This window comes from Caloenas nicobarica, chromosome 5 (assembly GCF_036013445.1).
Source record: "Caloenas nicobarica isolate bCalNic1 chromosome 5, bCalNic1.hap1, whole genome shotgun sequence".
NCBI classification, from domain to species: domain Eukaryota; kingdom Metazoa; phylum Chordata; class Aves; order Columbiformes; family Columbidae; genus Caloenas; species Caloenas nicobarica.
Window position 1 is genome coordinate 1696430 of NC_088249.1, and position 23826 is coordinate 1720255.

The window sequence follows — 23826 nt, forward strand, 5'->3', positions numbered from 1 at the left end:
CCCATCTACCCCCTCTAATATCAAACTTTCTTGCTTCATAGTATCCCCAAATCTATTCTGTGTGTTCAATACACCAAAAAAATCACCTGTTCCATTGTTGCTTCGTGAAGTTCATTCAGATTCAAAGTATAGATACCTTCTTCGGTGCCAAAGATAATGTACTGATCTAAAAATGTAAGAGAAATTTGATTATTTCACAAGTCCATTACCACTTTGGCAACAGGCAGGTTTAAAATACAAACCAAAAATAACTTTACCTTTAGTATCTGGATGTATCCATGATGTTGCACAATTAATCTTCAAAGGACAACCATCAAAGACTTTGGAAAAACACGCTCCCATCTGAAAAACACCACAACTGAAACCTGAAACAAGTTTGCAGCATAAAGCGTTTATCTTCTGGCACTTGGCCGCTCAGTACACACCTGTACGCTTCCTCACACACAAATTTAATATTCCTTGATGAAAAATATTTGTGTCTTCGCCAAAAGCTACAACGCGGCCTCGCAAACCTCTTCACAGACCTCATGTACATTAAGAAACACAAAGAGAGATCGAAATGATATGGATAATTTTAAGTGCCTACTGCTTAGGAAAAATATCGAGTGCTTATATAAATGGCACATGAAGGGAAAAGAGGCAGAAATGTTGAAGAAATAACAGCCTCTCCCCTTTCTCTTTACGAAGCAGAGACTGCCAGAGATCACAGCCCACAGAGCCGTGAGGTACTGACTGTCACTGAATAGTGAAAGGAAGTTTTTAAGCAAAGGAAACAAACATTGTGGATTCAGTACATGACAAGTAATTGGCTACAAGACACAGAAAATCACCCCGGATGAGCTGGTGGTTTATTCTGACACTAGGTTTCCAATAACTCCTACTGCAAACAAGGTTTCTTACCAGCACCTTCGGTGTCGGTGGTAAACCATTGATTGCTGGCTTCTGTGGGAAGAAAAAAAAGATCATTAAATACCTCCCACGCACCGATATAAAACTAGCTAGTTAACGTGACAGCGAAATCAGACTGAGAGTCACAATACTTGCAGGAAAATCTCTTTTCTCTTTTTTACGTGGCAGTTGAGGGATTTGTCCAGACCCTTCTGCATTTTCCTCGATGAGTTTCAGCATGCCGTCTCCATTCCCTGCAAGGAAGCCCGGACACATTTTGTAGCTCACTTGACACAGTGAAATAGAAAATATTTTGCTTCCCTATTCTCTATTCTCCCCAGTGTCTGGTGAGAGAGGAGAGAAGTGAGCTCTGAAGCTTCTGCGTTCACATCTTAGGAGGCTGAACCCTCCCAAGGACCGCTGGCCACATTTTCTCGTGCTGAGCTACACAGGTTTAATAAAGGTTTTCCATTATCCAACCAGTCCCTGGGCCAAACACAACTGAGAAAAACCTGTGAGAAGGTCCTCATGGATGATCCTCCCCACACATTTGGCTTTTATTCCATTCGTACTCCTATTCCATTCGTACTCCTATTCCATTCTATTCCCATTCCTATCCCTATCCTATTCCTATCCCTATCCTATTCCCATCCCTATCCTATTCCCATCCCTATCCTATTCCCATCCCTATCCTATTCCTATCCCTATCCTATCCCTATCCCTATCCTATTCCATAGCACAGGAATGGTGTTAACTGGCCAAGGGTCCTTGTTTTGGGAGGGTTTCCACCATGGATCGTGGCTCACGTGCAGAAAGAAAAACTGCACCTTGCCATCGGCTTGCATTAAATTATCTACCAAAAATAGCTGATTCTAGACCTGATTTCCTTTCACAGGCCGCAGTCCCCTCTAGGAAATGTAATGTATTTATTTACCTAAGTCGCTGTATCGAGCTGTGAGCAACCCAGGGCTGCTGATGCTGCTGGTCATTCCGCTGGGGGAGGAATCGGCCTGGGGGCCGCAAACTGGGATGCTCTGTCTCCTGTGGGCTGGGGGGGCTCTGTTCTGCGGGTCCGGAAAATGCTTTATTGTCTGACATTTCTCATCGTCTGGGAGGTTTTCCTCGGGATAACTGTTTATTCTCGGCTGCAACGAACCAAAGAGGTGAAGATTACCTGGGAAATGGCACCTGGAAGCGTAAACTTCCAAGTCGCTTTGTCTAGGGCAGCGTGAAAGCCCCCAAAGGTCGAGACCGTACAGACTGCAGGTCAGCATAAAATATGAAGCTGCACGAAGTCTGGTAGCAAATGGTATTTAACAGAATTTCTAAGCCACTGAGAGCACCAGAAGAAGCGCCGCGGAGGCTGCACAAGTGGGGTTTGCTGCCTAAAACTCTTAAAAACCAGAATTTCTTACCTTAGGGGGTAGCGGAGGTGGCCCTGCTCGCTTTAGTGTTGATCTGCAATGAAAAGGTGCAGCAGTCGTCTTAGTTAAACCAACAACAGAAATGGAATTAGTTTAAAATACAGACAATAAATAAGACAAGCCAGGTGCAGAGAAAAGACGGATCACAGCTTCGCACAAACAGGGTTAAACTACAAGTCCAAGAGTGGGACAAAAGCACGTTAATCTTGTTAGAAGTGTCGGTTTTTGACAAGCTCACGTTGTCTCTTTCATAAATGCCAAAGTTATAGAGCATTCTGTGCTGAAGGGTATTTGAAATCAGCACATAAATATACATTCCGGGACTAGCTCTCTGAAGGTGCCCCCTTCCACTGCTTAAATTTTACTGTTGCGCTTGTTTTTTTCTAGAAAATTCTTCCTGACAGTGAAAACGCCGCATTTCTGGATCGGCCGGTAGATCCTGTCACAGAACAACGTCCTTTATTATTTATTTGAAAGCAAGTTTATTGCTCATCCACTCACATCCACCCCACCTGCAGCCGGACTCCGGGAACAACCACGGCAGAGGTTCCCACCGGCCAGTGCCGTTTGCGGCTTTCGCTCTGGATCGGACAAATATTTGGTCACCAGAGGAGCTGCAGGAATATCTGGACATCCCGTCACTACTGGGCCTGGCTCAGGATCGATGGATTAATCAGCATAAAATCTGCTTTAAAGCTTTAGGCACTTCCGTATGCGCTTTAAGACAACCTCAGGAAGGAGAGCAGGGGAAGAAAGCGTCGCTTCGCGGACATTCTCCTGACAATAGATGAACAGCCAAGCGTGTGTTAGACCTCAGAGCGCAGCCCCTCACTTATTTACGAGCGGCAAAGCTGCCGGCAGCATTTTAAGGAAAGAGGTTTTGCCGGAACGCTGCCGGCTTTAGCGAGAGCAAACGCAACGGGCCGCGGGGAGGGTCCACTCACTCTTCAACATCTTCGCTCCCATCGCCAAATTTTGTTAGCAGGCCCCTAGGTAAAATGTTTATAAAATTAAGAGTGACATGTGCAACTAAACTGATCGGTGATGTAATTCCGTTTCATAACAAGCATCTCCCAGCCCTTTCCAAAAGAAAGTATTTCTCTCTTTCACTGAATTAAGACCCTTTTCACTTAGTCCTTCCCTTCCCCTCACCCCCCAATAACCATTGAAGCTCTCTGCCATACCACATGCCATCAACTCAGCTTTATTTTCCTACCTGGTATTTGAAATATTGTTGAAATGCCTAAAATCCATCTAACTAAAAATAAAGGAAAACAGAGGAAAAGCAGAGGAAGTTCCTGGGGTACAAATGGAGAAAAGCCTTTACAAAGGAAGTTTCCTCCTTCAGGCTAAAAACACTGACTGCTTCCCATCGCAGTGGGAAATCTTGTTTCAAAGCTACCCCAGGGCCAAAAAAGAAAATGTGACGAGAGGATCAAAGCGGCACTGAAAATATCATTCCGAAACAAACCAAATCTGATAGTATTTTGCAAAATGGCAGTTTGCAAGCTCCATCTTAAAAAAAAGAAACAAGAGACTGTATTAAATCTTATAAAAATCTAAACCCATTAAAATTCATTGCTCAGTCTGCTGCTGTGATGCTGTGAAGTCTCAGCTGCTGCGTTTAGCAGCTGTGAGGTGAAGAGGAATGACCACAGGGGTAATGAACAGGAAAAAACAAGTATATTATAGAAAAACTAACCCAGCCAAGTTTGGATTAATGTAAAATTTCCCTGCAAGTTACTTGTGAAGGAGGAGAGGCACAGAATTGCCACCAGGAATTATTAAAAAAAACCTTTTAGAAGTCCAACCATCAACACAAACCACCTTAATAATGCTGAAAATGTGTAAATGTATAACATTTTATAACTGTATAAAATTTTAAAATGCTAAAATAAGGATGAGAGACGACAAGAAATCAGTTCAATCATCTGGTGTTCCCCTTCCCAGTGTCCCCAGCTGACCGTATCAATCACTGTTCACTCTGATAAAAGCCAAAGGGCACAAAAAGCAAAGACCTTCCTCTGCCTCTCGGGATCACCCAGAATTGCTGGGACACGGCAATTATGCGTTTCCTGTTTATCTTTTTAAACTGGAAGTGGTTTCCAAGCAAGCAGCACAGATTCACCATCCACAGACTTTAGTCCTGTCCTCCTTTCAGTACTAAATCTCTATGTACCGATTTATAGCCCTAGCAAGGTTTGCAACGGCCACATTCACGCTGCTTTTAATACAGCCTGGTCCGACCGATCTTAATAATGCTGCAGGAACAGGACGGAATCAATAAGTCGCTTTGCCAGGAGGAGTTTCCCTCCCTCGCGGATTCCAGCTGTTGCAGAAACACCAGAGCAGAGATTTCAATCACACAAACCAACCCAGAGAGGAAGGGAAACAGTTGCTGCCATTACTGGACAGAGGGAGGGTGGAGAGACACCCCAAACTTCTGCTACAGTGAGAGTGGGAACAGAAAAATAGGTCGAATTAAAAAAAAAAAAAGAGCCAAAGACTGGCGATCTGCAGCTTTGCAGGGGCCGTCGTGTCAGCTGACGGCTTATGCAAGACTTTATCTGCAAAAAAGCCAAACAAATTCACCGTCTGCTACTCAGTTCCAAACAAAGACGGAAAACAGACTCTTCTGGCTGAGCAATTATTTCAACCAAAACACAGTATCTCCCTACATCTGTGCATCAGTCAGTGGTACTGAACTGCCACACTCTTCACTGCAAATTCGAAGATCGCCTTTAAAGGCAGATTACAGTATTTTGCAGCAAAAGGAAGCCACATACCTAATAAATTCAGTCCTAACCTGGACAGAGTTGTGCTCCCTTACTTCAGGCCTGCTTCATCCCCAGGAAAAATCAGTTACAGCACATTTTAACCCAAAAAGCATCAGCCCAGCACACGACACGACTGTATTACACATCACACCGCTCAGACACCTGCAGCAGAACCAGCTGTGCTGTCGTGCTGGACTCGGTAAAACTAAATTTTTGGGTTTGGTTTCTCCTTCCCTTTCTTGCAAGAACCCGGCTCAGGGCTGCACCGCAGCTTTGTCACAGGATGTCACAGGATGTCACAGCCACGGTTCAGAAGAAAAGCACAAGGCCAGCACAGGGTCCCGAGCTCAGCCCCTGCAAGGTTCCCCACTTTGCTGCAGAAAACTGACTTGGGCTGTGTTATTTCAACATTTACACTTCGCTTTCCATCTACAACTGGGGAGCTATAGCTAATTTAAACCAAAATCCTGTCTGTGGTTAAAAGAGATTCAACCCATTCCCCAAGACAACGAGCAACCACCTGCACGAGCGGGTAAAATCTCCTTTATGAATACGAAAGTGGATTAGGGCTTGTGGTTTGATTTTCCACCATAACTCAATTGTTCTTTCAGAGTGTATTTTCATATTAAGTCACAGAAATAAAAGATGTTTTTAAACTCTGTGCTTACCTGCTGCTTCCACCATCAACAAAAGGGTTCCAATGCGAAGCAAAGCCGGTGCCAGCTGCCACAACCTGAAGATGCAGAATTTTTCATTTTTTATTCCCTGTCAAACTCAAGTACCTTATCCACAGCACATGAAGAGGCCTGGGAGATTCCCCAGCCCTGCAGAATGACCCATAAGCAGTTAAATAAAATTCCAAAGTAAAACAATGTTTTACAATCTAATTATAAAGCAACTCTTGAAGAGCTTTCTTAGGCTCAGACTTAAAAGCAACACCTGGAAATGGTATAGTGCCAGTATCAGGTGGCAGTAAGTGACAGGAAAGCAAAAATTTATGATGAAAACTCAGGATTTTCCACTTCTAAGACACTCTTCTAGTAGGAGAACATATTGCAGACACCTCCAAGATTGTTCGTGTCACTGGACGTGGCACTGAGGGGATCCCACCAGTAACACCAGGTACAGATTTAATCAGTCACATTTGAAAAATGAATTTGTACCTACCTGGTGGAGCACAGCTCTAAAAAACAGGAATGGGATTTTTCTGGAGTGCTGAGCGCTGATGTCTCCAAATTAAAATGAACAGCAGCTGCTGCTATTCACAACACTTATTAAAAAATGGAGCCCTTGTGTACACAGACACGTACTAATCCCCAAGAACGTTAACGAGCTGATTTGCCGTAAACCGCCGAGGGCTGGACAAACAGCAGCGGATCGGGGGCAAAACGGGCTGGACGCGAGCGGGCGGCCGTCCAAAAAACAGCAACAGCTAAACCCCGCTGACGGGGAGATCAGGGGCTCAAAGGCAGCACGGCCTCTTCACATTATCACATTAATTGGCACAGGTCGTTTTTTTTAATGTGAGCACGGCTCTTCACACAAAGCATAGAGGGTGATTCATTTTCTTGAAAATGTGGCGACTGTCTGGGGACCAAGAGTGGTCTCCTCATGACTTTATGCTGCAGAGACGTATTACTTAGAGTTGAACCACTACACAATAAAGACACTATGATTTTAATTAAATGAAGGAAAAAACCAAACTCATTCTTACCATTTCATCCCGAGCTTCTGTTTCTTTCCGCAGAGGGGGCTCAAACTGCAGCTTGTCAACTGCAAAACATCACATTTTCAACTTTAATACACACAATATTATACTAGTGCCCTTTCAGTGCTTACTGCAGTGAAACACACGTTGTAACAGATCTAAATATTATGTACAAAACATTTCATTTGCCTATAAAACATGACTATCACTTAAATAGCAGCGTTATTATCAGAATGCTTAAATTTGCAAATGTGAAACCCACAAGAAAGAAACAGACCAAAGGTAAATACCAAGTCATCACGTGAAAGTTCATTAAAACGTAACTCGTAACCACGTTACTTTTCATGCGTGTGAAAGCAAAGGAAGTGGCTTTTACCAGCAAGCTTCCTAAAAGTGTGATGTACGTGATGCAGAGCAGCCGAGAGCATTTACACCGCAAAAGGCGTTTGTCTAAACACGGAGAAAAGACCCTTTTTACCCTCACAATTTCATCTTGGATCCAAATAAGTTGTGTACTATTTCAAAATAAAAGTTTATATTAAAATAAAATGCATTATGTTATCACGCACCCTCATCAAGACAGCTTTTGCAATCACAAGCTGCTCCATCGGGGTGAAGAAAAGGTTTCACTTTTGAACTTGAAACAATGTGCAAACGAACACAAAAAGCTATGTGTTTTCTATATTTTCTCATGACACCCAGTGTACTGTGAAAAGATGCCCTCCTAATTATCAGCTCTCATTTTTTGATGTTTGCAAGTTATTAGAGTTTTTGCTGTTTTAAGTAAGGTCTGAGAGAGCTGAAGGGCTGTGCTGGTCGTGCAAGGTTTCCACACAAACATTACAACGCAGCAACGAGTTGGAATGAAACAGCAGGAAAATATGCAAGTTTTAATTTTGGTTTTGGGAAAAAAATATTATTGAAGATTTATGTGTATGTGCTGTTTTTTCTGGTTTTGTTTCTCAGATGTCCCAACAGCAGAAGAGACTTTCCAGGGTACACAACAAAAGCACGACACCGACATCCTCCATGGGTAGAAGGAAACCGACACCACAAAATGGGCAAAGCACATGGGGAACTTACAGTTTATCTCCGACGCTGTCCTCTCTGCCCGAACGTTCCTGTTCGTAGAACGGATTGTATGGCGGATAACGGGGTGAGGCTGCAAGGAGAAATGAAAAAGCTGAGAAAAGTTGCGTTTCTATTGGATCTCAAGCAATAATCAAACTTTTTCCCTCATGGTAACAACCCCAGGTTCCAGTATAGGTTGGGGAATGACCTATTAGAGAGCAGTGTAGGGGAAAGGGAGCTGGGGGTCCTGGGGACAGCAGGGTGACCATGAGCCAGCACTGGGCCCTTGTGGCCAGGAAGGGCAATGGTACCTGGGGGGGATTAGAAGGGGGGTGGTCAGTAGGTCAGAGAGGTTCTCCTGCCCCTCTGCTCTGCCCTGGTGAGACCTCATCTGGAATATTGTGTCCAGTTCTGGGCCCCTCAGTTCCAGAAGGACAGGGAACTGCTGGAGAGAGTCCAGCGCAGCCACGAAGATGCTGAAGGGAGTGGAGCATCTCCCGTGTGAGGAAAGGCTGAGGAGCTGGGGCTCTGGAGCTGGAGAAGAGGAGACTGAGGGGTGACTCATTCATGAGGATCGATATGGAAAGGGGGAGTGTCAGGAGGATGGAGCCAGGCTCTTCTTGGTGACAACCAGTGATAGGACAAGGGGCAATGGGTTCAAGCTGGAACACAGGAGGTTCCACTTAAATATGAGAAGAAACATCTTCGCAGTGAGGGTGCCAGAGCCTGGCCCAGGCTGCCCAGGGAGGTTGTGGAGTCTCCTTCTCTGCAGACATTCCAACCCGCCTGGACACCTTCTGTGTAACCTCATCTGGGTGTTCCTGCTCCGGCGGGGGGATTGCGCTGGGTGAGCTTACGAGGTCCCTTCCAATCCCTGACATTCTGTGATTCTGTGATGGTAACTCTCAAAATGCAGCTCTAAATGTTGGAGCTGTGCCCCTGTCGAGCTGCGGTCTTGCATTCCCAAAGCAAAGCGCAGCATTCAAACAGCACTTTCACCTAAAGGCAGAAAATAAAAGATGTTCTCACCTCAAAATCATCATCGTCAACCTCACCGTAGTGAGTGTGGTTGTCAGGGTTATTCACTTTGTCCAACAGCTCGACTGCTAAAGATCTTGAAAGACCAGGCTGCCCTACAAAGCTATGCTAGAACCACAGAAAAGAACAAGTTATAACAGAAACAGATATGTAACTTTCATTAATAAACATCCAATATACTGAATTTTGCCTGCTTTTTGGAGGCTTGGGTATTTCTTTAATGACTCCTTAGTGACTAGACTTTCTAATGCCTGCATTAGCCTGGAAACGCCACAGTTTCGGCCACTTGTAAATCAGAAATTAAAGTCCGAATCAAACAAACAATTACACCTTAACTTCATTTTTTACATGGGTAGTTTGGTTGAGTCTGGGAAGGCAGAAATAGATACACAAACAACTGCTCAATACATCTCTTTTCTATTTGGGTGATAAGAACTGCCCATGTTTGAGCAGCTGTACCCAAGAGGCTGAGACATCCCCTTGCAGGAAGGATAGGCTGAAGACGAGGCTATTTTCTGTAATTCTTCCTACCAAAAAGCACATAAAAATCCTGACACCAACCAAAATCCTGCTCAAGTCTACAGCTGACCCGTGTCTCTCTTTATTCACCACCCATGTTTTAAGATCAGAGAAAGAAAATCCTTCCAGTTTGGTTTCTTACTGATCTGCTGCTCACTTGGCAGTAGGAGAACTTTTATAGATTTAACTAAATGTTCCAAATCACTTACCGAAAGGAGTCTGTCTGCTGTCGGTCTCTTCTTCGGATTTTTTGTAAGTGCTATTTTGACAAAGTTATGGAATGTTGATGACCTTAAAGAAAAACGAGCGTTTATGTTTAATTTTTCAATAAGATATTTTTAAGTTTACCACAGTTACTAATCACATCACAAAAGGGTCTGCGAAATTAGAATGTTGTCCGGCTACTTCACTATCTCAGGTTTGAATAATTACATGACTAAGTTAACAAAACAGGGAAAAAACCATTTGATTCATGGAACTTGCATGAAAAAGTTTTGGTACAGAAAATAAACCAAACACATATGGTGCTATTTCAACTTTTGCCACTCTCAATTGTTACGGAATTAGGTATCAAAAATAAAAATTGTGAATTATGTACCCAGCAAATGCTTAAAATCTAGGCAAACCTACTGATTTCACTATTCTTGGCCATAGGTAGGAAAAGAAAATACAAAGTTGTAGGCAAAGACCCAACTTTTTAAAATGCTTTGTTGCTATTTGCAGAACAACGTAGGTGATTGTGTCACATCACCTCTTTTAAATCTGAATTACGACTTGATGCCATGACTAGACCTTGATTTTTTTAAGCATTTTTCTCACAATTGCATTTGTGTATCAGGCCCCTCTGGGGATGGCGTTAGCCCAGGTCTGCTTGGTTTTAAATCAGGTTACAAAACCCAGCTCCTCTTCTTGCCTTCGCATCTGAGACGGCGGCATCAGAGAAGTGAAGTGCCTTGAGGTTTCAATAGAGGAAACATGCACTTAAAAATGTTTTCTCCTTTCCTCTAGCACACATCTGCCCCACCAAACACCTCAAGGGAAAAAGATTGTACAGCAGCATGACTGGCAAAAAAAATTCTGCATGCCAGAATTGTTTTGAGTCTCATAAATCAAATGTTAAGCCAGCACGGTACAAAATCCTGCGGGCGGTAGGAAGGTATCGCCAGTTAAAGAAATAATTGCTGAAGACAACCTGGCAGAGGCACATTCCTCGTGAAAGGATTAAGCAACTACCTGTCCCATTAACAGTGGTAAATGCCCTACAAGAGGAATTAAGGGGAAAGGATAAAAATATTTTTTCTTCTTAGAGCACACAAAGAAAATCCCAGAAGGGAGATTTCCCTCTGGATCACTGGCCGGGATTCATTTATTAATACACAGGTAGGACCGTCCTGTCCCATCCTGCGGGTTTTCTGCTGTGTCACAAAACGTTTGCTGACAGACCTTAACCCTCTCTCGTTTGCTTTCAGACACTTTTAAAAAACAACTAATTGTTTATCAGTGAAATTTCCTGTAAGTGAAATCACCTCTCAAGTTCCTGAGTTTAAAACTAACACACGTTATTTTTCACTGCCTCCCTTCTTCAATAAAGACAAATGGGTTTTTTCACATTATCTACAAAATATTGAACAAAGGAAAGAGTTTAACCTACCATTTTGCTTTTTCCTTTAGCTTTGGCGGTTGAAAATTACTTTTTGACATTAAAAACAAAGCCCTAAAGGTAAAGGAAGAATACTGTTATTATATGGTAAAAAAAAAATAATTCCAATATTTAAACGCTTTAAATTAATACTTCACAGTAAGAAGCATACTGGTGAAACTGGATTATAGTCTACACTGTGTTAGAGGACAGACACGGTAGAGCTGTTGATTTTCTTATCTTTAAATAAAATCTTTTTATCGCCACACGTAATCCTGTTAAACATAAGGCTACAGCTTCTCTAGTGATTTACTGCATCTGCTCTTCAGCACATTGTCGACACTACAAAGGTGGGATTTTTTAATTAAAAATTTTCAATGATAATTTCCATTCTAATTTTAAGTCTGTAGCTTCAGACTGATGCTTTACAAACAGACACGGCTCACGCAGAAAATAGATGTTTGGAAGGAAGCCCAGTGTGAGTTTCTAGGTGTGTGGAGAAGGTTAAACCGGGACCAAAGCAGGTCCTGAAGCCCAGCAAACCTCATGGGGTGAAGATCAAACATGGGCGGCTGAAGCTCGGCGAGTTCAATCGCGGTGATGCCCACGGCCCAGATATCGCAGAGCTGGTTGTATCCGCCGTTCTTCTCCACCGCTGCGACTTCTGGGGCCATCCTTTAAAACAAAAGGCCTAATTCAGTGAGGGCACCAGCCACACGGGAGACTCAAAGCCACTCACATAACCCTAGAGCAGAAACCCCCCCCAAAAAAGTGTAAATCAGGCAAAAGCCTGATGTCCCCCTCCCTGGAGAAGCAGCCAGAGGTGACGTGTTTTGACCGAGGTCACGGGCTGAACCAGCAGCGCTGGGAATAGAACTGGTCTCATGATTCCTGGTGAAATGCTTTAATGACCAGATAATCTTCCTGCCCTCAGTCCTCCTTCTCCAGCAGGATAAAGAGGGCAGCGAACAATTAACAGCCATTGTTTGGATTAAGCCGTATGGATGTGTTCAGTCTATACCCAGAATAGCACCCAAGGCGCCTCAACTGCATCCCAGCAATGCCAGAAATCAACAGCAGTTACATCTGCATATATAATCCAGCTCAAGATTTACAGAGATGTATTTGCATATTAAATGCTGCCTTGTACAGGCGTTAATCAATAGAGATGATGAAAAGACAGTATAAAATCTGTTTTTCTTCACAATTCTTTCTGCATAGAAATTAAAAAAGATGTTGTTTAGTTTATTCACTAAAAGTGCAAGAAGTCACTGAGAAACTGAATGACCGTTAGGTATCCAGCAAAAGGGGAGAATGCAGTAGGAGTTCTAAGGGAGTTCTGCATTAATAAAATAATAAAATAAAATTAATAAACTTGGGAGAAACAGCAATCCTGCCCCAAATATCAGGTAACCTGTGTTACAGCAGCAGATCAGCTACAATCAGCTACAATCAGCGCTTCCCAGACTTCTACCCTTCGGGCATTTCCCTCGGAAGAGAGGGAATTTATGCAACTGCTATCTATATTATATTTAAAACTATGTGCGTGTATACTCCAGTGTGTGTGTTTTAGAATTCTTGGCATAAATACAGACTTAGCTTTGCATGCAAGCAGAGCAATCGCAGTCGTTTATTACCAGTAAGGGGTACCAATAAATGATTTCCTCTTCGCGATGGTGGCTGTTATTTTTGCTGCTACACCAAAGTCGGCTGGAAAATGAAATTATCAGAGACTTAGATACCTTATTTTAAGACCCCAGTTCTACTCTAGGAAGTATCATATTATGAAAGAACAATCATGTTCCTTATCCAAGTTAAAAATTCATTAAGCTTCAACATTTAAAGATTAATAATGAGATCAGCTAATGCCTTCACTGACTTCAAATTGAAAAGATCAGTTTCTGAGTACAGCTCGCTCATGATCCTGCTCTTCTCCTAGGTATTTTTCCATCTCACAATACAGCAACCAAGCAACCTCACAAAATCTAGTGGATATTCAGTTTAATATTTGGGAGGAAAAATAGCATCATGCTTTGGAGACAGTGCCATTTCTGCATTACTTACGGCGGAACTGTGGGGGGGTGTCTGTTCTCATTGCTGGAGACTGTCTAGGGGACAATAATCTCTTGCTCTCAGAGCTGCAGATAATCAGGTGGTCTTGCAGAGCCAAAAATCATTAAAGTCCTTCTTATTTTTATTGCATTTGTAGTTTGATAGCTCGAGGATAATTGTGGGCAAATCTAACTAGCTTAGCAGGCACAAGGGAGGTATCGGTGCATGACCCAAGTTTAATGCAGTTAGTGGAAGCTCCTACCAGTTTCAAGGTTTTACTCTTCATTTTTTTAAATTATTATTATTTAAAAAGCTGTACTTTCCCAGCACAGCGCTCCTGGGTCACCACATGGGAGCGAGTGCGTTGAAACACAGAGATTTTTCTGAAGAGCAGTGATGCAGCTAATGCAACAACTGCCCTGGGTCCAACACAGGACACAGCAGGACGATGAACATCCCAGCGGGACGATGAACATCCAGCAGGACAACGAACAATGAACATCCCAGTGGGACGATGAACATCCCAGAAGGACGATGATCATCTCATTCTTTCTCCTAGGATTTTTGCTCCCTACTCCCTGCAGAGCCCCAACTACGTGTAGACTTTGGTGCAGTGAGGCAGCAGAGCGGCAGATTGGGGTTTTGAGGGCAGCACACTCAGATAACAAGAGATCCAGCTTGTTTGTGCTCTGCTAAATGCAAAACATCACTGGAGGAAGCCAGGAACACAGATCTCCTCCGAGTTTTCATCTCCAGACCACTGAGGGCTTGCAAAGATGGAGACTTTCCTCTTCTCCACCTGTGTGGAAATGTCCAACGTCATACACGGGGCTAGAGGCACCATCGGGATCAGACTCCACATGGGATCTGGGTAATGGTTTTAAACTAGAATGGGGATGGCAAGGGGTGATGGTTTTGAACTAGAAGAAGGGAAATTCAGGTCAGACATGAGGAAGAAATTGTTGGCCCTGAGGGTGGTGAGAGCCTGGCCCAGGTTGGCCAGAGAGGTGGTGGCTGAACCATCCCTGGAGACATCCCAGGCCAGGCTGGACGGGGCTCTGAGCAACCTGAGCTGGTGCAGATGTCCCTGCTCATGGCAGGGGGGGCACTGGGGGAGCTGGGAAGGGCCCTTCAACCCAAAGCATTCTGTGATTCTACAATTCTATGCTGTATCACGCAGTGGATCCTCGCAGGCTCTGAGGGAGATCTGACATTCTGGCAGGGAACAAACTCCTTGATATCCAGGTCACCCCAAACCTGGCAAATTCCAGGGAAACCTGGGAGGCTTCAAGGCTTGGTGGTTGAAAAAAGACATTGTAACTTCGTGACAGAATGCAAAAATTCTCATCTCCTATGTATGCAAGCCCATGGATGTGCTCTTTCTATCATCAACTATTGCCCTAAATAAGAATAAGAACATGCTACAGTGCAACAGCAAAAGGTTCATGCCCCAGAGAACAATATCTAATAAAACTGCACTGATAGAGCAGATCTGCTGGATTATGCTTTATCATTTGTAGCAAGCTTGACCTTTGCTTGCACACATGCTGCTCAATACAAAACAAAGCCTTTCAAAAGCTGAATATTTGTATTGGGAAGCAAGGACTCTACATTCTGTTTAATTTTTTTGTCTTAATAAAAGATAATTTGCTAAATCAAAGTATCCCAGCGGGTTCTATAGCTTTCGATTGCTCAAATTAAACTGTTCCCATTTGCTTTCTGTCTTATTATTAAATTCAGGCAACTTACCTAATTTGACATCTCCATGGTCTGTTAGTAGAATATTTGCACCCTAAAATGTAATAAATAGAAAGTTAAAATGCTTCATCAGAAATGTTCGTCTACACTAGAAAGTTTAAGGTAAGTTTCTCAAAGTTCCAAGTTACCTTTATATCTCTATGCATTTTGCCTTTCATATGTAAATAAGCAAGACCCTGGAAATAAGAAAGACAACACTTCATTTTGCCATTTATTAACATACTACAAAGCCAGTCCCATTCATTAAATTGAAATTATTTGATGTATTTTATTTGAAAATGGAGACGTTTGAGATTTGCATATAAGAGGTACGTTGGATTCTGTTCCTCATCTCTCCCACCTCCAGTCAATATTTGCGAAGACTTGCTTAAACTAGCTCTGGTGTACCATTTTACATGGATATATGCATATTTTCCAAACAAACCTCAAGATACATCACCTTTTCCCTTTACTAAAATTAACTATATGTTTTTTAAGCCCTGAAGCTTTCAACAAGCACGTGTTTAGCCACATAATTATTCATGGATACACGGCAGGAAAAGAAAAGTTCCTTTAAGAAACAAGCTGCCTGCATCACCTTACCTTGTATTTCTACAGTTATTAGCAATCACAAAATGAAAGAGAACTTCAGTCACCTGGTCATAGTATTTTTCCTTATGAATTATTAGAATTTCCTGCCACAGATCACGTGGGCAGTTTAAAATGTGCCTTTTTTTTTCCCCCTCCATTACTCAGCTACTTACCGTTGCTTACTATATAGTATTAGCTATTTTTCGCAACAAGATTAAAAAATTGGTGCTGCAGTGCTTTCTGAAATAATCTGTTTTCCACACACGGAGCAAACACTTTGTCGTGTACCTGCAGAAGTACAGTACCTGTAAAGTTTCTCTGCACACATATGCAATTTGTAACTCTGACAGAGGGCCCGTTACTGAAAACAAAGATTGAAAAGTGGGTAAGTCTGCAATACACAACACATAAACAACATTGTGAAATAGCCAAAAAGTGGCATCGATTTTACGTGAACCTTATTTTACAATGAGCTGAAAAGAGGGGTTTGTCTGCCCATTTTACAGAAAGGCTTTCTGTTAAAAAAAAAAAAAAAAAAAAGCACAATAACAGAAGACAATACCCACAGCGAGAAGAAATCCTGTTTTGACCGAGGTCTAATTATCATTTTACAAGTGAGTTCATAGTAATGTAATATCCTGTATTCCGAGGAAGGTAAAAAACCCAATAAAAGTGACTTCTGCTAATTTTTTAATATTAGAAATGGCAATGTTCTATACTAGGGGCCTATGAGACTTTGAATTGTTTTAAAGTTACATGTACTAACTGGCTGAAAAATAAAGCAGAAAGAGCTCTGGTATTCAAAAACTCCAGGTTATTATCATTTGAAGGCAGAGCAAGTCCCCAGACCGCTTTTCCAACAACTCCAATAAATCTTTCTACAGAATCAACAACTCCAGATGAAACCTCAGAGGGGAAAATAATAATAAAAGAGCGGCACAGTATTGCACAGGAGCAGGAATAAGAGGAATTTTTGCCCTTTAAAGATCGAATTTCGAGATTTCCCGGTGGAAGCTGCTTCCTCACACCATGTACAGTCTCCATAGCGAATTAGCGTGGTTTCTGGTTGTGAATTTTTTTTTAGAGGGCTTTTTCCCACCCCTTCAGAAAGCCGATAACCTGCTCCTGCACGAGGCATCACCCAAATAATCAGGTGCAGTGCCCGGCCAGTACCAACCATTCCCCATTAGTTTGCTTATTATTTATTTTTCTTCTTTGCAGAAAGTTTCCAAAAGGTACAATTGGTAAAATAAGTTTCAAAGTACCGTGGTAAATATCCTGGAGGGATCCCCCGCCGCAGTATTCCATGCATATCCACAGCTTCTCACGGCTGGTAAAAGAACGTTAAAACACAAGCATCAGAAGTCGATTGATCTCGATGCAGAATTAACGGAGTTAATTGTGATTATTTAAATTATTTTCTATTGGTCTTGATCGCTCTGTTAAAAATACGCATTCTGATACACGACTAGCAATTTTACACGTTATTAACGATCTCAATATAAATCCTTGCCTATCAAAATGGAAATGTTATGCCAAAGCCTTTAAACTTTATCAGCCCTAAAAGGTGTTGCTTTAACTCTGACCCCATAACTGTGATAAAGAACACGCAGAAGAAACACCTGGGGTTTATCCGCTCTATTAGATAACACATTAAACTCAGTTTCACTCTTCAATTGAAATTACCTAACTATATCTAAAAAAACTCTCTGTGGCCTCCGAAAGGGGCACTGAGGATTTAGAAATTCAGCCATTTTATATCAGTTGAAGTTGATTTGGGCTGCACAGACTACTTAAAAAACGCAGCCCTCCAAGAAATCTGAAGATGAAGCCTCCTAGAAAAAGACCACGCAGGCAAGTGGTGATAAATGTCCCCGCAGACCCAATTGATAAATGGCAGAGTTCCACAGAAATGGAAAATATTCCCTATTTCTGTCTAACATTTAATGTGTGCACTTGAGGACGCGGCCAGCTGGCATCACCTTGTTTCTGCCTCTCCGTACGCCGCATCTGTTACGCCGCTATTATGAAAAATGTCATTACCAGCGGCTCGGATTCAGTGTTTTGCTCTTACAACTCGCTGGCTACACTTCCACAGCACACGATAAATAAAACATCTAAAAGCAATTCTGCTCTAGATAAATAATGAGCTGGGTTTATATCAGAACTATTAAATGTTTAAAATCTGCCCCCCAAGTGAGTAGGACTGGATATGTTGTGAGAGTCTCTAGGGGAAAAATTTCTTTCTGTTCCTAGTGATAAAAATATTCCAGCCTTTTGGCCAGCAGAGAAAACAAAGTATTAGTCACTTTTCTCTCTCTTTTTTTTTTAAGCTAACTGGGAACCAAAGGAAATTCAACCTAGAGAAGAACACTGAGAGAGGATATAATACTAAACCCGACTGAGCAATGGTTTAGTACAGAACTAGCAGAAATGCAGGTAAAGGAAAAAAAAAAAAGAGTGGAGTTTACCTGAGATAGCTCCCAAAATAGGCGACTATGTTGCAATGTTTGCATTCTTTAACCATATATATTTCTTGCTGTATCAATGAAAAGTCATCTCCTGAAAAACACGAAGCAGCCGCGGTTACGTGACACACAACCGAACGTTCAGAGAGATCTGGAAGTGGGTGCAGGACTCAGGAAAACAAGCCACGGGCCCGGATAATTCCTAAGACCTTCATGAGGATTTTCTAACATGCTCCAGTAGGAGTTATCTGCATACACCATCCTTTCAGTTTTGTGTATTTTATTATTTGCGCGAAGCACAAATATTTATCAAAGATCAAGAGAGAAGGGCTGGCCTGGCGGCCTGAACGTGATCCATCAGTTCTGACAGGTCAGTTGCACCAAGAGCTTTGGAAAGGGAGTAAAGGGATCCCACGGAGGGCCCCTCACACCAAGAAAGGCCTTGAGGGGCTGGAGCGAGTTGAGAGAAGGGAACGGAGCTGGTGAGGGGCTGGAGCACAAGGGTGATGGGAGCGGCTGAGGGAGCTGGGGGTTCAGCTGGAGAACAGGAGCTGAGGGGAGACCTTCTGATCTCTGACCTGCCTGAAAGGAGCTTGGAGCCAGGGGGGGTCGGGCTCTGCTCCCCAGGAACAAGCGCCAGGACCAGAGGAAACGGCCTCAAGTTGCGCCAGGGGAGGTTGAGGTTGGATCTTGGAACAATTTCTTCCCCAAAGGGCTGTGGGGCATTGGAACAGGCTGCCCAGGGCAGTGCTGGAGTCACCATCCCTGGAGGGGTCGGACAGATGGACATGAGGTTCTCAGGACACGGGGCAGTGCCAGGGCTGGGGGAACGGTTGGACTCGATGATCTTGAGGGTCTTTTCCAAACAAAATGATTCTGTGATTCTATGACACGAGGAATCTCCAGCGCACCCCAGTGCAGCGTCAGCCCCAGCTGGAACCGGTCTGGCTGTACTGGGACACGGTGCCCACGGCACAAGGATCCCAGCGACAGAAGGAAAGATTTCTTAAAGCTATTTCCAGCCTCCTCTGCCTGACACCAAACGAGATCACACACCATAGGCTCTTTATTAAAAGTATTTCGTTTCTAAACGACTCCGATAGAGCATATGGCCTGTCCGCCCACTCAGGCACCGCTGACTCAGAACAGCAGCAGATTCCTCCCCACAAACTGCCTGGGTCCGAGTGCATTTTTGGACGAGAACAGCTACATAAGCACGTTTGCACATCCTAATATCCTTTGGGGGAAAAAAAAAATCATCTAAAAAATATATTATGGCCAGATCAATAGCCTAGCATACTGCTGCCACTTTAATTCAAAAGGATAAAAGCTGCCCGAATGAATGAATAAGTAAATAAATAAAAATTCTGCGGATGCGACAAAGCAAAACTGGAATATCTGAGAGCTCCGAAAACCACTGGTGTACTTTTATTAAATCCCATTGAGAGGCTTCGCAAGGGGAGGATGTTCTGTGCAGAACCTCAAGCTCAGACATGGCAGATCTGCTTCCCTCCTCTGGAGCAATCACATCGCTGTGACACCACAACGCCATCGCTGTGACATCACAATGATGTAACTGTGACATCACAATGATGTCACCACAGCCTCACCGCCTCCCTCTCAAGGGCAACATCACAAAAATCAGCTCATTAAGCCACCCTGGATGTGTGCCTGCTCTGTGATCACACACACACACACACATATATATTTTAATGTGCTATTACCCTTATTCTTCTTTTGGCATGAATAGACCTGTAACAGCTCTCCAAACATGAAAGAAATTAGATAAAGGTTTCAGGTTTTGGATAAAAAGTTGCTGCAGACAGAATAGTAACCACCATGTTCCCTCCAGGTCAAAATTGCTCTGTATGTTTACTTTAGTTTTAAATTTCACTAGCGAACTTACCTCCTAAGACCAAAGTCAGCCCAGAAAACATGTACTTAATTTATATGATGTTGACAAGTCCAAGAGGTCTCAAGCACTGCTATAAATTCTCTTTGGATTCTTCACCTTTATTTAACAAGTAACGGCGTAGCTAATATTTTTAATAACCTCTTTAGAAAGAGATGCGTTTATTTGCCGTGTTTTATTTCCCTCAGGACCCACAGCAGCCAGTGCCGACGTTCCATCCCTTCGGAATCCCCGGCTCTCCAAACACACATCAGTATGTAGTAGATATTTACAGATATAGCCGAAAAGTTGCCAATTTGGTATAACAGTTTCCAAATGATCACAACTTCGATGTCTCAATGACTTTTACTTCAGAAAATAACTACAAAATACGAAGGTAGAAGGGAACACCCTGGTCCATACGTATCCCTGACTGATTCCAGAAAATCCTCAAGCGCTTATTAAAGTCAAATTGTACCGAGAAACACTTCACTGGGGCAGGAAAATATTAGTGGAAGAGTTTCAAATGTCAGGAGTATTTTTCAAACCAAGTAGTATTTTTTTTAATAATGAAAAAAAAAAAAAGACAACACTATTTCCATAAATTTAGCACAGATTTCCCACTGTATCCACTTTATGGGTTACCTTTCAGCTACAACTTTGCTGGAATCCATGCTCCCTATAGATGATTACCATGAACAAAGGCTTTTTGAGTTTGGATTGGGTGGATTCATTCCTCCTATTTCTCTGATAAACTTCCTAAGGTCTTTCTCCAACCTTCCCAGCTGTCCGTGAGTTTTTTTGCCAGATATCCAAATACTCTTCTTAACCGGCCACCTTCAAATGGAACAATCTTCGATAATGCCAGAGGCAGCACTTTAGAACAGCTAAATGTTGTCACATGAAAATCATGATTGAGAAGCATCCTCATACCAGCAAAAACTCGCAAGCAGCAGCTGGAATTGCCCATCAATAGCTCATTGACTGGGCTGCCTTGTAACAGGAATATCAGTCCTAGGAACCACGACTAATGGGGAAAAAATTGAAGGAAATACGGTGATTTGGGCTAGAAAAGGGCTGACAGTAGAAAAGATAACGACCTACATGCACATCAGAGATATCGGGGAAGGGAGGAGAAGGGATAATCTGTTCTTCAACTTTATGATAGGACAATTAGCAATGGGTTTAATTGCCTTACCCTACATTCCCTGTACAGATGAAAAGCTTTTCCTACCAGAGTAACATCACAGCACTGAACCCAAAGGCATGAGAAGCTGTGAAATTCCCCACCAGTGAAAATAAAATATGAAGAAAACACTGAACAAGTACCCACCGGAGTGACTTAGGCTGATCCTGTAGTAGAGGGAGACAGAAAAGATGAGCTCTTGATTTGCCATAAATAAATGAAGAATCTATGCAAGAAATGGGGCCACTAACAGAAAAAGGAAAAAAAAGAAAAGGATCTGGGGGAGGAAAGGGGGGTGCAGGCTGAATACAGACAGGGAGCTGATAGAAAAGTAGCAAACGGATGGAAAGAAGGGAACATCCATGAGAAAAGTTTGGCTAAAATATGTAGAAAATGATTCTGAAAGATCAGACACAGAGATAGAAGATGTATAGTCGTTCAAAGATGACAAGAATAAATTCAAAACAAAGGAATTCAGAGTTTCCAGGCAGCTGGAGTATTAATCTTGGCAGGAGATGCTGGAATAGGGCAAAAATTAAATATACTTGGATAGCATGAAAAAAAAAGACAACAGTAAGACAAAGAATTTGTAGAAAATACTTCATTGAGCGGGAGACAGCAAGATAAAAAGAATTGGATCAAAGGTGACAATATATCCGTGCAAAGAGATTTTCATCTGTTTTAGCCATCAAGAGATTGCTTGACACTAAAAAACACGGAATTGGAAAAATGTACTTTTTGCCTACTCACATGTTTTCAATTACGGGTTATGTGGCACGACGCGCAAAAACGGCGTTTGGGGAGCTGCTGTGAATCACACGAGTGAGTCGCTGCTACCACCATGTAATTGCACCTCCGCAGCGAGACGCGCGGGACGCCAGCGAGCGTTACAATGGAACGTTACAATGCTCCGCTCGGCACAACCAGCTGCTCGCTCTGCTTGTTCTGGGACTCACGTGGTGCCTCCCGAGCCGGTTGCTAAGCGAGGTAAGGCTCGGTAAATCCAAAATAAATCCATGTTTAAATGGGAGATCAAGAAAACTGACAGCACATTGACACTAGCGAATTATTCTGTTGGCAGACGCAACTTCTCGCCCACATGGAACTGGCACGTATGGATGTTGTCCTAGATGTGTGTGCTGGATCCACACACCCTACTCCGCAGCACGTGATGGCTCTGATGGCTCTAATGCCCATCACACAACACGATTAAGTCTTCTGAGCATGCCCGACCTTGACAGTTTTTGAGCAAGTTTACTCGCGGTCACATTTTCACATGCTCCACTGACTGTTCTGAGCGGTCCCATCCTGCAGAAAGACCCAAGGCCACTTCTCGCAACTCCTCCCAGGGCAGCCGTGAATCACTTTATTCTTCAGAAGGTTCCTCAGGGAAGAAATTCGTAGTTACTGTTTTAAAATTCTGCATTACTTCAGTGCTGCATCACAGGGTTGACGCTGTGCGGGAGCAGAGGGAGGAATGGACAGGGAGCACCCAGGGCTCGCACGCAACTGGGAGGAGAGAACTGCCGGCACTGGGAGACGCGCGCGGTGTCACCGGAGGGTGGGACGGGAGCACTTAGTGAGAAGGCAGATGTCGGAGGTGCCAGCCAGCCTGTCAGCGCCCCTGCCCTCGATGCCAGGTCCTCGCGGGCCCCAACACGCCGGCGGGACACGTCAGGCTGGCCCAGGAGACGTGACCTGGACCTGCCCGGCCTTGCTGGGGAGCTTGGCTGCGGATACTGTGCAGACCTGGGATTTTTAACGCCATAATTAATAGTTGTTATTTAGAGGCGAGATGCTGTTCAGCAATAGGACTGGGCAGACGCTGCCGTACGGGATGCTGAAGGACGAAAAGCGGGGTCACGCCGTCGCTGAGGAGCTCAAACGCTCTCGCTGTATTTGTACAACTCGTCTCCCGAGTTAGCAGAAGCGACCAGGACTATTCTTCAAATTATTTTCTGTTTCAACAACCCAAGTTCCCAAACAAGGACAGAAAGCCCCATGGGAGCAACAGCTTTGCAGAAACCACTCGCCCCAGTGTACAAACTCCACAGCCAAGTAATATGCACAGGTCACCAGCTCCTCTGCGTTGGCTTCCAGACATCCCCACACTCCCCGGTTCTCAATCCCTCTCCCCAAACCACTTTCCTGAACCTCCTGAGGGTTCAGTCTCTCCTGATGAAAGGGATGGCTTGCCCAAAACACAGGTTTTTGCTTAGATTGGAGTTTTGCGGCCAGTCCTTGCCCTCTATCCTCATTAAGTTTAACTCCCGGGACATTTTCCAATCCCCATTCAGATAGCTTGACATGCAATACAACTGAACAACAGCCCCAAAATATTTTTGGGGAGGTGGAGAGGATGCAAGGCATGACTGTAGCACCTCATCCCACAGCTCCGGCACACACAAAACTCCTGCTTTCTCCACCACAGATCTGCATTGCTCTTTACCAACCATTTTGAAAACCGAGAACAATCTTTCAAAGTTTCCCACCTTTAAGAAGGGGAAATTTAAACCGCACTCAAGCACCCAAGCTGTTTTATCCATACCTCTTGTCTCAGGATTGAAGGAAACCTGCAGTGTGACAGAAAGAATTTAAATTCCTCAAACCTGATGCTCGGAAACTTGACTCCAAGCAGGAAACAGCTATTTGGAAACAATGATGTTTCTACCAGAAAATTTTACTGCCAGGCATCTAGCTGCCAACTTCTAACCACCGATGGTACTGATCATCTCTCCACTGATATTATAAAATATTACGGATGGCGATGTGCTGCCACAGCAGCACAAGCACACATGTGTCTGCGGTGACCGGTCTAACACCAGAAACGATTTCCC

At 43.4% G+C, this 23826-nt stretch overlaps 1 protein-coding gene across 1 annotated transcript in view; it reads right to left on the reverse strand.

Moving 5' to 3' along the window:
- Positions 1-23826, reverse strand: part of MAP4K5 (mitogen-activated protein kinase kinase kinase kinase 5) — a 61446-nt gene that overhangs the window by 13823 nt on the left and 23797 nt on the right. Inside the window, exons 4-23 of the mRNA XM_065635509.1 lie at positions 17916-18006; positions 16710-16774; positions 15750-15805; positions 15003-15050; positions 14866-14908; positions 12702-12774; positions 11608-11739; positions 11077-11139; positions 9635-9716; positions 8898-9014; positions 7881-7959; positions 6804-6862; positions 5758-5822; positions 3257-3301; positions 2304-2346; positions 1823-2033; positions 1045-1142; positions 901-942; positions 258-342; positions 87-166 (exon numbers count right to left, since the gene is read on the reverse strand). Of these exons, the coding sequence (XP_065491581.1) occupies positions 87-166; positions 258-342; positions 901-942; positions 1045-1142; positions 1823-2033; positions 2304-2346; positions 3257-3301; positions 5758-5822; positions 6804-6862; positions 7881-7959; positions 8898-9014; positions 9635-9716; positions 11077-11139; positions 11608-11739; positions 12702-12774; positions 14866-14908; positions 15003-15050; positions 15750-15805; positions 16710-16774; positions 17916-18006 (1577 nt within the window). The remainder of the gene's footprint in view (positions 1-86; positions 167-257; positions 343-900; positions 943-1044; positions 1143-1822; positions 2034-2303; positions 2347-3256; positions 3302-5757; positions 5823-6803; positions 6863-7880; positions 7960-8897; positions 9015-9634; positions 9717-11076; positions 11140-11607; positions 11740-12701; positions 12775-14865; positions 14909-15002; positions 15051-15749; positions 15806-16709; positions 16775-17915; positions 18007-23826) is intronic.